The 16,750-nt window shown below is 43.6% G+C and overlaps 1 protein-coding gene across 1 annotated transcript in view; it reads right to left on the bottom strand.

Annotated features, from left to right (window-relative positions):
* Positions 1 to 1,805: 1,805 nt before the first annotated feature.
* LOC129863612 (volume-regulated anion channel subunit LRRC8A-like) overlaps positions 1,806 to 16,750 on the bottom strand; it is a 63,124-nt gene continuing 48,179 nt past the window's right edge. Inside the window, exon 3 of the mRNA XM_055935721.1 lies at positions 1,806 to 1,887. Coding sequence (XP_055791696.1) covers positions 1,882 to 1,887 — 6 coding nt within the window. The 3' untranslated portion in view covers positions 1,806 to 1,881. The remainder of the gene's footprint in view (positions 1,888 to 16,750) is intronic.

The following is a 16,750-nucleotide window of genomic DNA, read 5'->3' as shown; positions in this document are numbered from 1 at the left end:
CTGGTGTCTTTTTAAAAAGGACATTCTACTCCAAAATGAAATTATGCTGAAATATATTTTTCACCTCCAGAAATGAGCCCAATAACATATTAGTAAAATTATTTGTTAAAAGTACTTTAGCATATTGGACCACGCATATAGCCCGGGGCTCTCCAATCCTGTTTCTTGGGAGCTACCTTCCTGTAGGTTTTCACTCCAACTCCAGGTGAAACTAACCTGATTCAGCTTATCAACCAACCAATTATTAGAATCAGGTGGGCTAGATTAGGGTTTGATTGAATACGTACAGAACGGTAGCTCCCCAGGAACAGGGTTGGAGAACCGTGATATAGCTTATACATGGTCCATATCATCAGTATGCTATTAGCAATAAGCATGATCACCTGTAGCCCAACTAATGCAGCAGAGTGGCTATAAATAAATAGGCTGAAGCATGGGGTTTCTGATCTGCATTTACCCTATTGGGCTAATCATTAGCTAGATCCCAAATGTAATATTTTAACTAGTTAGCATTATATTGATTAATTGATGACCCCAAAAACTTGCATAAACACAGTGAATATAATGTATACCCTGTTAGGGTAACTTGAGGTAAACCGCCACCCGGGTTAACACGCCCTCACCTGTACTTCTCACAGAAACCACTTCATGTCACTTTCCTTGGTTGCCACTACTCTTGCTCAACTACAAATGTCATCTGCCTCATCACAATTTTTTAAGTCACTCCCAAAAAATTATTTTAAGGCAGGGTGGAATTTTACCCAAAGTTACTCTACGACTGACCCATGTTACATTTAGCCCCCCCTCTCCCGCATGCACTCACAGGAATTGTGGAGCAGTAACATGCTTAACCATGCAGCTGCTAAAACCTCATGATTTAAAATGGTGCAGACCCCCCCCCCCCCTCTTTATTAAGAAAGGCCATTAAAATGGCTGTTTACTCCACAATTGCAACAATAATTGTTTTGCATTGACTGCTTGTCAGAATGCATGTTTCCCTCCCTATTGCACTCGAGAGGAATATTTATTTTGCATAGAACACAAAACAAGACAACTAGGGGATTGCCAGATTTTTGTATTCATTACCAGTTCTGTTTTCAGAGGAAAAGTAAATGTGGACTGTTCTAGCATCTTCAGTGTGCCTCGGCAGAAATATTTTTTTAATGTACCATATTTTTGGGGCGTGGAGGCAATGACATATTGCAGCGCCACAGCTAAATTACTGCAGCGAAAACATTGGAATATGATATGGGGTGACCCAACCTACCTGATGGACTGTGCCATGTTGGTCAGAGGGGAGGAGGCAAAAGGCAGGAAGCCAGTCTGGTGTAAGCTGCACCAAACCTACACAGAGAGACACAGACACACACGTTAATGAATGCTAAGTCTGATGAAGGCAGTGAAGGAAAGATTCAAATATCAATCCCAAATCACCCCATCAGAGCTCTAAAAAAATACAATCTGTAACCCACCTTGCCGGGCATCCTAGCAGCCAGGACAATGAGGCACTTCACACAGGACGCTATCACATCCACTGGAGGGTTGATGACTGACGTCAACCTAGCCAAAAGAAAGACATCACTCCATGAGTCAAACTAATAATACAAAAATTACAACAGAATGAAATGCATCTTTATTAATACATTATACAGAGACAATGGAACAAGTCAACCTTAAAAGCAAACAAGGAAGCAAAAATAAGCATTTTATTACTCCATATGAAACAGATGAGTTCTGTACTGTATCAAGTGTTGGCTGTGTGTAGTGTGTGCGTAGCGTCTCACTTCTGCAGTAACATGTAGATGCGGGAGCTGAGGGGCAGCAGACAGTCAGACACGGTCCACTCTGTACTGATGGGCTTCACACGCTCGCAGTGTAAGATCACATCTGGACCAGACAGACAAAGAAAACAGAGAATGAGAAACACACACACACCGTACATAACCAGTCAAATTCATTCCAGGGTTTTTCTTTATGTTTACTATTTTCAAGATTGTAGAATAATAGAGAATACATCAACAACTATGACATAACACATCTGGAAATACAAAAAAAAGTGTTAAACAAATCAAAATATATTTTATATTTGAGATTCTTCAAAGTAGCCACCCTTTGCCTTGATAACAGCTTCGCACACTCTTAGTATTCTCTCAACCAGCTTCATGTGGTAGTCACCTGCATGCATTTCAATTAACAGGTGTGCCTTGTTAAAAGTTAATTTGTGGAATTTCTTTAATGCGTTTGAGCATTTCTTTAATGCGTTTAATGCGTCCATCATTACTTTAAGACATGAAGGTCAATCCGGAAAATTTCAAGAACTTTTCAAGTTTATTCAAGTGCAGTCGCAAAAGCCATCAAGCGCTATGATGAAACTGGCTCTCATGAGGACCGCCACAGGAAACGAAGACCCAGAGTTGCATCTGCTGAAGAGGATAAGTTCATTAGAGTTAACTGCACCTAAGATGGCAGCCCAAATATAGGAGACTGCGTGAATCAGGCCTTCATGGTCGAAATTGCTGCAAAGAAACCACTACTAAAGGACACCAATAAGAAGAGATTTGCTTGGGCCAAGTCCAAATTTGAGATTTTTAGTTCCAACTGCTGTGTCTTTGTTAGATGCAGAGTAGGTGAATGGATGATCTCCGCATGGAGGAAGAGGTGTGATGGTACTTTGCTGGTGACACTGTCAGTGATTTATTTAGAATTCAAGGCACACTTAACCAGCATGGCTACCACAGCATTCTGCAGCAAGGAGAGTGATGGAGTGCTGCATCAGATGACCTGGCCTCCACAATCACCCGACCTCAACCCAATGGAGATGGTTTGGGATGAGTTGGACCGCAGAGTGAAGGACAAGCAGCCAACAAGTGCTCAGCATATGTGGGAACTCCTTCTAGACTGTTGAAATTAATACAACCACTAGCATCAAAAAAGTATTTTTTTATGCAATGTGGCTGACGCAAAAGATCAGAACGTTTAGCTTAAAATGTTGATAAACTATCAGGCTATTTCTCCACATCATAAGCGCAGCAATGTGCACACAGTGGTAGGACATAAGCACGAATGTTCCATTAGAAGGAAAACACCATTACCAAAAGTGACCGCAAATGCAATTATGCATTTATTAATAAATTATGCATTTATTATAAAGGTGCATTTTTATGGTGAAAACATGAAACTCATGCGCTGCTTATATATGCCAGTTAGGCTCTACACCCCATGTAAATTGGATGAATGTGCTTCATTTTACGAAGTTATTTGGCCACTTTAGTTGTGATGCAAACCTTAGCAAAACATTTAGGCCTATGGGCTAGGCTACATGAGGTGTGCGACTAATTCAAAAAGTCAGGAAAAAAGTCATTGTTTCTTGCCTTACATCATTCCCAAGTGATAATACATAATTCACAAGTGATAGGCTAATAGTCACCCATTACACTATTCTTGATTTAATCTTGTCTTTGCATACACTAAATAATATATGTGTGAAATTTGTTTTGATTTAGAATGGACCATTGTCATGCATCTGTCTCGAAACGGGCAGGGGGAAAAATACGTCATCTATGCACTTAAACAGCGAATGAAGGATGCTTTCCCAGTGGAAAGCATTTCCCTCATTTTCATGCCAGACAGGAAGGCTATACTTCTGTTTAAAAGAGAAGCAATGTGCTTAATATTAGGAATGTTGAGAATAAATATAGTAGGCCTAGCCTATAGAAAGCTGATTTTAATAGAGGCCATCACTCTGTTTTCTCAAGCAATTGCATAGCCTAGAGAAATGTTGAGCAAAATGAGCTCATGGGTTCTCATGAAGTGTTTGATTATATACTGTATGATACATTTGCATTGATGTCTGAGTGACTAAAGGGAGAAGAGTGCGGAGTACCAGGCAATTAGCACATTTGGTAGGCTACTTATGACGATCAGCACCATCAGAGCTGGGAGAAGCCTAATTACTGTGACTAAATGGTCACGTGGAATTTGACTGCCTTCATGACTCGTGACCGCTGGTGTGGCTGTAATGCGGTCACCGTAACAGCCCTACGCCTGGCAACTACGACTATATCACGAAAGACAAGAATTGTACTTTTGAATTCCGTTAAGTCAGTGCGGAAGAGGTGAAAAAATGATTGTTGTCTATCAACAATGACAAGCCACCGGGGTCTGACAATCTGGATGGAAAATTACTGAGGAGAATAGCAGATGATATTGCCACTCCTATTTGCCACATCTTCAGTTTAAGCCTACTAGAGAGTGTGTGCCCTCAGGCCAGGAGGGAAGCTAAAGTAATTCCGCTACCCAAGAATAGCAAAGCTCCCTTTACTGGCTCAAATAGCCGACCAATCAGGCTGTTACCAACCATTAGTAAACTTCTGGAAAAAATTGTGTTTGACCAGATGCAATGCTATTTTACAGTAAACAAATTGACAACAGAATTTCAGCACGCTTATAGGGAAGGACACTCAACAAGCCCTTACACAAATCACTGATGATTGGTGAAATTGATGATAAAATGATTGTGGGGGCTGTCTTGTTCAACTTCAGTGCAGCTTTTGACATTATCGATCATAGTCTGCTGCTGGAAAAACTGGTGTTATGGCTTTACACCCCCTGCTATAATGTGAATAAAGAGTTACTTGTCTAACTGAACACAGAGGTTGTTTTTTAAAACCTGTTATGGCTGCAAGGGAAAGTATTGAGTAGCCAGATAAAAGATGCCCATTTCAAACGGCCTCGTACTCAATTCTTGCTCGTACAATATGCATATTATTATTACTATTGGATAGAAAACACTCTCTAGTTTCTAAAACCGTTTGAATCATTTCTCTGAGTGAAACAGAACTCATTATGCAGCACTTTTCCTGACCAGGAAGTGGAATGTCAGAAATATATGCTCTGTTCAACTTCCTGCCTATACATGGTCATGATACGTAAGAGTCTACGTACACTTCTTACGCCTTCCTCTGGGTGTCAAGAGGATGTGAGAGAAGAAATTTTGTGTTTATCTTGGTCTGAGGTGGAATAAAAGCTATTTCTTTGACGTGACCGTCCACTTCCGGTACTCTGAAGCGCGCGACTTGGACATGGATATGCGTTCTGTTTTGCTCCCGTTATGGACGACTAACATCTCCGTCTTAGATTTTATTTTGATACATGTCACCATATCATCGTAACGTATGTTTTTTCAATATAGTTTCATCAGATTATTGAATTTTTTTCGGGAGTTTTGCCGTGTTCCGTTCTCTTCCGTTTGTTTACATGGAGAGATCCGTGCAACCCGGCTAGCACGCTTGCTAAATGGAGAGAGAAAGTTGCCATTCTGAATCCAAACAACGACTCATCTGGACAAAGGACACCTTGTTCAACATTCTGATGAAAGATCAGCAAAAGTAAGACCCAATTTATGATGTTATTTCATATATCTGTCATGCATGTGAACTGGTCGTGGGCGCCCAAGTGTTTCTGGCTATTGTGGCTACGCTAATATAGCGCTACATTTTGTTTTCGCTGTAAAACACTTAATAAATCGGAAATATTGTCTGGCATCACAAGATGCCTGTCTTTCATTTACTGTACACTATGTATTTTTCAGAAATGTTTTATGATGAGTAATTAGGTATTTGACGTTGGTGTCTGTAAATATTATGGCTGCTTTCGGTGCAATTTCTGATTGTAGCTGCAATGTAAACTATGATTTATACCTGAAATATGCACATTTTTCGAAAAAAACATATGCTATACAATAAATATGTTATCAGACTGTCATCTGATGAGGTTGTTTCTTGGTTAGTGGCTATTTATTTCTTTATTTGGCCGAATTTGTGATAGCTAGTGATGGAGTAAGAAACTGATGGAGTAAGAATAGTGGTGTCTTTTGCTAACGTGGTTAGCTAATAGATTTACATATTGTGTCTTCCCTGTAAAACATTTTAAAAATCGGACATGTTGGCTTGATTCACAAGATGTGCACCTTTCATCTGGTGTCTTGGACTTGTTAATGTGTGAAAGTTAAATATTTAAAAAAATATATCTTTTGAATTTCGCGCCCTGCACTTGAGCTGGATGTTGTCATAAGTGTACCGGTGTCGGGCTGCAGCCCAAACAGGTTAATGGAAGCCTATCAAATATAATTCAGTTAGAATCAGGAATTCCCCAGGGTAGCTGTTTAGGCCCCTTGCTTTTTTCAATTTTACTAACGACATGCCACTGACTTTGAGTAAAGTCAGAGTATCTATGTATATGGATGACTCAACACTATATACGTCAGCTACTACAGTGACTGAAATGACTGCAACATTCAACAAAGAGTTGTAGTTAGTTTCAGAGTGGGTGGCAAGGAATAAGTTATCCCTAAATATTTCTAAAAATAAAAGCTGTGTATTTGGAACAAAACACTCACTAAACCTTAACTAAATCTTGTAATAAATAATGTGAAAATTGAGCAAGTTGAGATGACTAAACTGCTTGGAGTAACACTAGATTGTAAACTGTCATGGTCAAAACATATCGATGCAGTAGTATCTAAGATGGGGGGAAGTCTGTCTATAATCAATAGATGCTCTGCCTTCTTAACAACACTATCAACAAAGCAGGTCCTACAGGCCCTAGTTTTGTCGCACCTTGACTACTGTTCAGTCGTGTGGTCAGGTGCCACAAAAAAGGACTTAACAATATTGCAATTGGCTCAGAACAGGGCAGCACGGCTGGCCCTTGCATGTACACATACAGCTAATATTAATAATATGCATGTCAATCTCTCCTGGCTGAAAGTGGAGGAGAGATTGACTTCATCACTACTTTATCTATGAGAGGTATTGACATGTTGAATGCACCGAGCTGTCTCTCTAAACTACTGGAACACAGCTCGGACACACATACATATCCAACAAGACATGCCACAAGAGGTCTCTTTACAGACCCCAAATCCAGAACAGACTATGGGAGGCACACAGTACTACATAGAGCCATGACTACTTGGAACTCTATTCCACATCAAGTAACTGATGTAAGCAGTAAAATTAGATTTAAAAAACATTTGTTTTTAAATAAAAAATGTAAACTTATGGAACAGCGGGTACTGTGAAGCAAAACAAACATTGGCATAGACACATGCATACACACACACAACAATAACATACACACACATGGATTTAGTACTGTAGATACAGTTGAAGTCGGAAGTTTACAGACACCTTAGGCAAGGTGCCAGAACCGGCTGATACCCCAGTACGCACTGGAAAAGGGAGACGTTAGTGGAGGAGTGGCGGAGTGAGTTTTGGGCCATCTCTGCCCAGGGAATGAACGCCGCCCACTCCCCCGGCCAGACCTGGCAATATGACCGCAGAAACCTACCCACATCCTGGTTTACTCTCTCCACCTGCCCGTTACTCTCGGGGTGAAAACCTAAGGTGAGGCTGACCGAGACCCCCAGACGTTCCATGAACGCCCTCCATACTCTGGACATGAACTGGGGACCCTGATCAGAGACTGTGTCCTCAGGCACCCCGTAGTGCCGGAAGATGTGAGTGAACAGGGCCTCCGCAGTCTGTAGGGCCGTAGGGAGACAAGGCAAAGGGAGGAGACAGCAGGACTTAGAAAACCGATCCACAACGACCAGGATCGTGGTGTTGCCCTGTGAGGGAGGAAGATCCGTCAGGAAGTCCACCGACAGGTGCAACCATGGCCATTGTGGAACGGGGAGGGGTTGTAACTTCCCTTGGGCAGGTGCCTGGGAGCCTTGGCCAAGGTGGACCACCAGTACTTCCCACTAAGGCAATGCTCCGTCCGACCGATGCCAGGATGACCAGAGGAGGGTAACGTGTGGGCCCAATAGATCAAATGGTCGCGGACAGCAGACAGAACGTACAGATGCCCAGCTGGACACTGGAGAGGAGTGGGCTCTGTGCGTAACGCCTGCTCGATGTCCGCGTCCAACTCCCACACCACCGGTGCCACCAGGCACCGCTCATCTGTGTCATACATCCGGGACAGTGCGTCAGCCTTAGTGTTCTGGGAACCTGATCTGTAGGACAGAGTGAAAACAAAATGGATAAAGAACATGACCCACCTTGCCTGGCGAGGGTTCAGTCTCCTCGCCGCCCGGATGTACTCCAGATTGCGGTGGTCACTCCAGATGAGAAAAGGGTGTATGGCCCCCTCAAGCCAATGTCTCCACGCCAGAGCCTTGACGACAGCCAACAGCTCCCGGTCCAACACATCATAGTTTCGCTCCGCCGGGCTGAGTTTCTTCGAAAAGAAAGCACGGGGCGGAGCTTCGGTGGCGTGCCCGAGCGCTGGGAGAGCACGGCTCCTATCCCAGCCTCGGACGCGTCCACCTCCACTATGAACGCCAAAGAAGGATCCGGATGAGCCAGCACGGGAGCCCAGGTAAACAGAGCCTTCCGGTGACCAAAAGCCCTGTCCGCCTCAGCTGACCACTGCAAATGCACCGGTCCCCCCTTCAGCAGTGAGGTAATGGGAGCCGCTACCTGACCAAAACCCCTGATAAACCTCCAGTAGTAACCCTAGAAACGGCTGCACTTCCTTTACCGTGGTGGGAGTCGGCCAATTACGCACGGCTGAAATGCGGTCACTCTCCATCTCCACCTCTGAAATGCGGTACCCTAGGAAGGAGACGGACTGTTGGAAGAACAGACATTTCTCAGCCTTGACGTACAGGTCATGCTCCAACAGTCGACCAAGCACCCTGCGCACCAGGGACACATGCTCGGCGCGTGTAGCGGAGTATAACAGAATGTCGTTGATATACACCACTACACCCTGCCCGTGCAGGTCCCGGAAAATCTCGTCAACAAAGGCCTGGAAGACTGATGGAGCATTCATCAACCGGTACGGCATGACGAGGTACCCTGAGGTGGTATTAAATGCCGTCTTCCACTCGTCCCCCGCTCGGATACGCACCAGGTTGTAAACGCTCCTGAGATCCAATTTTGTGAAGAAGCGAGCCCCGTGCATTGACTCGATCGCACTGGCGATAAAAGGCAGCGGGTAGCTGTACCTCACAGTGATCTGTTTGATACCCCGATAGACAATACACGGGCGCAGACCTCCATCCTTCTTCTTCATAAAAAAGAAACTCGAGGAGGCAGGTGAAGAGGAGGGCCGAATGTATCCCTGCCCCAGAGATTCGGAGACATATGTTTCCATAGCCGCTGTCTCCTCCTGTGACATGACTCCTGTGAGTATACACGTGACTCCTGGGAAGTGCTGCATCTACCAGGAGATTTATCGCACAATCCCCCCGTCGATGGGGTGGTAATTGAGTCGCCTTCTTCTTACAGAAGAAGCCAAATCGGCATATTCTGAGGGGATGCGCACGGTGGAGACCTGGTCTGGAATTTCCACCATAGTTGCACCGATGGAAACCCCTACACACCTCCCTGAGCACTCTCGTGACCACCCCTTGTGAGCCCTCTGTTGCAACAAAATAGTCGGTTCGTGACAGGCCAACCAGGGTAGACCCAGCACCACGGGAAACGCAGGAGAATCAATAAGGAAGAAACTGATTCTCTCCTTGTGACCCTCCTGCGTAACCATGTCTAGTGGAGCGGTGGCCTCCCTAATCAGCCCTGACCCTAATGGTCGACTATCTAGGGTGTGCACAGGGAAGGGCATGTCCACGGCAACAAGGGGAATCCCTAAACTATGGGCAAAAGAACGGTCAATAAAATTCCCAGCTGCACCTGAATCTACGATCGCCTTATGCTGGGAATGCGGGGAAAACTCAGGAAATTTGATAACCACATACATGTGAGCAACAGGGAGCTCTGGGTGAGCCTGGTGCCGACTCACCTGGGGTGACACGACAGTGCCCTGCCTGCTGCCTCGACTCCCTGAGGAACCCCCACCCCCCCCCAGCACCGACCAGCAGTGTGCCCTCTGCAGCCACATATGGTGCAGAGAATGGCCCCTCCTCTGGTCACCCTAAGTGCAGCACCTCCCAGCTCCATGGGCGTCGGAGCGGATGTGCTGGGGGATGGAACTGACAGGCCCCAATCCGGACGTCCGCGGGCAGTCAGCAGGTTGTCCAGCCGGATGGACAGGTCCACCAGCTGGTCCAACGTGAGGGTTGTGTCTCGGCAGGCCAACTCCCGACGTACGTCCTCGCGCAGACTGCACCGATCAGGGCCCTGTCGTTCCATCCTGCGCTGGCGGCCAGGGTCCGGAAGTCCAATGCAAAATCCTGCGCGCTCCTCGTCCCCTGCCTCAGGTGGATCAGTCGCTCACCCGAACTCTGCGTAATGGTCCGTCTTTGTCACTCCATACGGCGTTGGCACACTCCAGCGCTTTGCCTGAGAGGCAGGAGACGAGGGCGGACACGCTCTCACGTCCCGATGGAGCCGGGTGGACAGTCGCCAGGTAGAGCTCCAGCTGTAGTAGGAATCCCTGGCATCCGGCAGCCGTCCCTTCATACTCCCTCGGGAGCGCGAGCCGAATCCCGCTGGGACAGGGTGAAGGAGGGGTGGACAGTGGGGTCGACGGTAGTGGGGCTGGTGGAGGCGCTGGAAATCCTCCTCCTCTCTCCCAACGATCCATCATCTGCAGCACGCGATCCATGGTGGTGCCCAGATGTTGCAACATGGCCGCGTGCTGCTGGACGCGCTCTTCTACCGCCACAGGGAAGGCGTCTGCTCCTGCTGACTCCATTCGTTCGGGTGAGTGATTCTGTAAATCAGCCTGTGTGTAGCTGGTGTGGAGGAGTCAGGCGCAGGACAGCAGATATGAGTAAGGAACGTAATTTACTCAAGGAATCAATAAATACAACACAATAAACTAGCCCACAATAACGGACCGTATACATACAAACAATCACTCCCAAAAACCATGGGGGAACAGAGGGTTAAATAATGAACAAGTAATTGGGGAATTGAAACCAGGTGTGTAAAACAAAGACAAAACAAATGGAAAATGAAAAGTGGATCGGCGATGGCTAGAAGGCCGGTGACGTCGACCACCACCCGAACAAGGAGAAGGATCGACTTCGGCGGAAGTCGTGACATCATCGTAGGTCGGCTCTCTCCCAACAAAGTCTTGCAGGAGATAGGTGCCTTCAGGGGTCCGCTCCATACGTCAGGTGATACCACCTAATAGGGGGAAGGGGGAGTCAAGTTGATACAACTGAGACCATGGTTTGAATTACATACTAACTCTTGTAATTCAAAATCTGTTTGAGACAATGTCAGTCGTTCTCAATTTTCTTGAAGTTGTTTTGAAATCTCAAAAGAGGAGCAGCTGAGATATGCTTAAATCACCAGTCCCGGGTCTTGGCACCAATAAATGCTCCAAAAGGCTACTGAACTGCTTCTACCCACATACCATAAGACTGCTGAACAGTTAATCAAATGGCTACTCTGACAATTTGCATTGACCCCTTGTTTTTTTGTTTGTTGTTGCATTGGCTCTATGCACACTCACTGAACTGTGATTGTAAATAAGGACTGCCCTTTTTATCATAAATTATGTGAAACAGTTCATGGGGTTGATATGAGATGGGGGACATAAACAGAGCAGTGTGTAGTATTCAGTGTTAAACTGTATCAGTCGGACTATCTGTCGTGTGGATTACGAACTAGCTGGGAAATCTTACCTGAATCTTAGGTGAATGAGTGTCAGTTCTGTGTAAGGCTCATAGGCATGGAGCGATATTGGAGACGAAATAGGAGCATGAATAGATTATGACCCACTGCTGCTGACTTACTGGATCTATCTTATAGAGTCTTGTCAAAATGTTATCAAAAGTACTGCAAGATAAGCACAAAATCGAATCAATCAGGACTTGCAACTCACTGTGTCCAATTTGTTGAGAGAGCTTTCTTTTGGCATGGTGAAATCTCCTAAAGCAAGTGACATGCTGCCAGTCAATAAAACCAGCACATCACATTCTATATTGCATCACATCTCAGTGAGGTGACAGAAAAACATTAATTCATAACAAGGCTCACCTGTATCATCCAAAACACCCTTTTCAAATAAGAAGCTGATCTTATGAAGAAGTCAGCATTTCCCTGCTTATTTTATTTCTTATGATCCCCATTAGCTGACGCCAATGGCGACAGCTAGCCTTACTGGGGTCCGACACATCAAGACTTTACAGACAAAAGACCTTAGAATTGACATAAATGTAAAAACATGAACATGTGTGTGTGTGTGTGTGTGTGTGCGCGCGTGCGCATCTATCAGTTACACGTGTGTGTATTTATATCAGTACATACACACAACAAGTAGGTCACATGGGGGTGAGTCGTTGTGCCGTGAGGTGTTGCTTTATTAGTTTCTTAAACCAGTTTTCTGTTCACTTGCATACATAAGGAACGCATGTGGCAGCCCCCTAATGATTGATGAGGATTTTCATAGGGCATAGTCCCATACTAGACGTCTGGGGGTGCTATTAAAATTGGCCGACGGCCTCAGGTCGCCCCCCAAGGCCTGGTCTTCCAGGAAGTGAAAAAATAAAGTTTCCAGGACACTCGATTTCCAAGATATAATTTTTTGTTTAAAAAAATTCTGCTGTACCGAAAAATTCCACCAGATGGCGACTGACTGTATATGGCAAATGGACATTTCATAACCAAATGGACATGGCCGTTTCTCGTAAACGGAACAGACTTCAAAGACGAAACTTGGTGAGCACAGGGGTGGCCGAATGTACTTTTAGCCCAGAAATAAGATCGCATTGAGGCCACAATGCTCTTTGAGTTAATGCACATTTTGTGGGATTGAAAACGGTAATACAGCGCTAATTTGACCGCTTCACGTCAAAGTACATAAACCTATGGTGTAAGGAAAATAGAATTAGCCATTTATTTCTCGTAGTTTACGAGAAATTGTACATCGTCCAATTCATGATGCTAAAACAAACGTTATTTAAAAAAAGAAAAGTAATAGATCCAGTTGAGGCGTGTTAAGGCGAATCCGTTAAGGCGGAAACAGCCTTGTCCATTTGCAATATCTTCAATTCATTTTTAACGTCGTGAAAATGACGACATTTATAAAAGTCACAGAATCACAACACTAGGTGCATTGAAACTGCCTCAGCCCATGGAGACGGACCCTACACACTTCTCTCTGATAGCTCTTTCAGGGAACGTAACTACGTGTTTTAATTTTTTTTTAGGCTTTTAACCTTTCTAGCGCAGGCGTTCCGCTAGCGGAACCCCTCGACAACATTCCGCTGAAAAGGCAGCGCGGGAAAATCAAAAATATTTTTTTGAAATATGTAACTTTCACACATTAACAAGTCCAATACAGCAAATGAAAGATAAACTTCTTGTTAATCTACCCATCATGTCCGGTTTCAAAAAGGCTTTACAGCGAAAGAACAACATATGATTATGTTAGTTCAGAGCCAAGTAAAAAAAACACAGCCATTTTTCCAGCCAAAGATAGGAGTCACAAAAAGCAGAAATTTAGATAAAATGAATCACTAACCTTTGATGATCTTCATCAGATGACACTCATAGGACATCATGTTACACAATACATGTATGTTTTGTTCGATAATGTGCATATTTATATCCAAAAATCTCAGTTTACATTGGCGCGTTACGTGCAGTAATGTTTTGATTCTAAAACATCCGGTGATTTTGCAGATAGCCACAGAAATCCCAGAAATACTCATAATAAACATTGATAAAAGATACAAGTGTTATTCACAGAATTAAAGATAGACTTCTCCTTAACTTCTTCTGGCTGCAAGCCCGAGGCCGCCCACAATATGACAACAGCCACTTCAAGTGCAGGGCGCGAAATTCAAAATATATATTTTTGAAATATTTAACTTTCACACATTAACAAGTCCAATACAGCAAATGAAAGGTACACATCTTGTGAATCCAGCCAACATGTCCGATTTTTAAAATGTTTTACAGCGAAAACAGCACGTGTATTTATGTTAGCTCACCACCAAATACAAAAAAGGACAGACATTTTTCACAGCACAGGTAGCATGCACAAAGCCAACCTAACTAACCAAGAACCAACCAAACTAACCAACAAACAACTTCATCAGATGACAGTCTTATAACATGTTATTCAATAAATCTATGTTTTGTTCGAAAAATGTGCATATTTCAGGTATAAATCATAGTTTACATTGCAGCTACAATCAGAAATTGCACCGAAAGCAGACAGAATAATTACAGACACCAACGTCAAATACCTAAATACTCATCATAAAACATTTCTGAAAAATACATAGTGTACAGCAAATGAAAGACAGGCATCTTGTGATTCCAGACAATATTTCCGATTTCTTAAGTGTTTTACAGCGAAAACACAATATAGCGTTATATTAGCTTACCACAATAGCCAGAAACACAAGCCATTCCCCAGCAGTAAAAGTTAGCGATCGTAACAAACCAGCAAAAGATATATAATTTTTGACTAACCTTGATATTCTTCATCAGATGACAGTCCTATAACATCAGGTTATACATACACTTATGTTTTGTTCGAAAATGTGCATATTTAGAGCTGAAATCAGTGGTTATACATTGTGCTAACGTAGCATCTTTTTCCCACAACGTCCGGATATTTTTCTGACACTTTTTCTGACACACATATTCTGACCAAATAGCTATTCATAAACATAACAAAAAAATACATGTTGTATAGGAAATGATAGATACACTAGTTCTTAATGCAATCGCCGTGTTAGAATTCTAAAAATAACTTCATTACGACATCCAGCTTAGGTATAGCGAGAGAGTACCAAAAAGCTGGGCGCAAACGACTAGCACAACATGTTCGACAGATATATGAAATAGCATCATAAAATGGGTCCTACTTTTGCTGATCTTTCATCAGAATGTTGTACAAGGGGTCCTTTGTCCAGAACAATCGTTGTTTGGATTTAGAACGGCCTTTTTCCCTCTCGATTTAGCAAGCACACTTGCCAAGTGGCGCGAATCTCTCCATGTCAACAAACGGAAGAGAACGGAACACGGCAAAACTCCCGAAAAAATGTCAATAATCTGATTAAACTATATTGAAAAAACATACTTTACGATGATATTGTCACATGTATCAAATAAAATCAAAGCCGGAGATATTAGTCGTCCGTAACGACAGCTTATCAGAAGGCAAATCCAGGTCCCTTGACGCGCTCTCCAGAAAACAGGAAACTGGTGACACGTCATACAAAGAGCAATTATACGAGCCCAGATCAAGTTACACAGTTCATTTCTTCTCTCACTCCTTGTCGACATCTAGTGGAACACGTATGAAGTGCATCTAAACGAATAAATCTCAAGGACTTTAATAGGCAGCCCGTAGAAGAGAGCATCGATTTCAGATTTTCCACTTCCTGTCAGGAAGTTTGCTGCAAAAGGAGTTCTGTTTTACTCTAGAAACTAGAGAGTGTTTTCTATCCAATAGTAATAATAATATGCATATTGTACGAGCAAGAATTGAGTACGAGGCCGTTTGAAATGGGCACCTTTTATCCGGCTACTCAATACTGCCCCTGCAGCCCAAACAGTAATGCAACCGTTGTGTCAGATTTCAAAATAACTTTACGGAAAAAGCATAATCTGAGTACGGCGCTCAGAGCCCAATCCAGCCAAAGAAATATCCGCCATGTTGGAGTCAACAGAAGTTAGAAATAACATGATAAATATTCACTTACCTTTGATGATCTTCATCAGAATGCACTCCCAGGAATCCCAGTTCGACAATAAATGACTGATTTGTTCCACAAAGTTCCATAAAGTCCATCATTTATGTACAAATAGCCACTAGTTGTTAGCGTGTTCAGCCCAGTAATCCATCTTCATGAGCACTACGTCCAGACAAAAACTTGAAAAGTTCCATTACAGGTCGTAGAAACATATCAAACGATGTATGGAATCAATCTTTAGGATGTTTTTAACATAAATCATCAATAATGTTCCAACCGGAGAATTCTATTGTCTGTAGCAAAGCACTGGAATGAGAGCTAACTCTGTCGGGAGCGCGCATCACGAGCATGAGACACTCTGCCAGACCCATGACTCATTCAGCTCCCATTCCCCCCTCCTTTATAGCAGAATCCTGAAACAAGTTTCTAAAGACGGTTGACATCTAGTGGAAGCCTTAGGAAGTGCAACTTAACCCCATAGACACTGTATATTCGGTAGGCCAAGCTTTGAAAAACTACAAAACTCAGATTTCCCACTTCCTGGTTGGATTTCTCTCAGGTTTTCGCCTGCCATATGCGTTCTGTTATACTCACAGACATCATTCAAACAGTTTTAGAAACTTCTGAGTGTTTTTTATCCAATACTACTAATAATATGCATATATAAGCATCTGGGACAGAGTAGCAGGCAGTTTACTCTGGGCACGCATTTCATGCAAAAGTGAAAATGTTGCCCCCTATCCCAAACAGGCTGTGAATTTTGGCCGGCTCTGAAATATGTGATGGTTAGATTCTAAACGAGTTGGATAAAGTGGGTTTGGTGTCAGTACAAATCTGTTTGGTGCCAGTATGATATCTTATTGACTGATGGATGGCTGACTTGATGGCTGATTTATTGTCCATTTCCAATAAGTTTAAACAGTGATTTACCATTACCAAAGGGACAAGCTGAAATCATCACTGAAAGTGTTGTCATCATCGTAGTTTCTAGGTCTGACCGCAGCGACTGTGCAAAAGGTATGCCCAGAATGAAGCCCAACTAGTAATGATTTCAGCATGCTTTTGACATATTGTGGCCTCTGGGTCACACAGTGACGCCGTTTTCGACTGGGGTCA

Source organism: Salvelinus fontinalis, chromosome 10 (assembly GCF_029448725.1).
Source record: "Salvelinus fontinalis isolate EN_2023a chromosome 10, ASM2944872v1, whole genome shotgun sequence".
In the NCBI taxonomy this organism is placed as follows: Eukaryota; Metazoa; Chordata; class Actinopteri; order Salmoniformes; family Salmonidae; genus Salvelinus; species Salvelinus fontinalis.
Note: the sequence above shows the minus strand (reverse complement) of the source record. Positions and strands in the feature narration are given on the sequence as shown.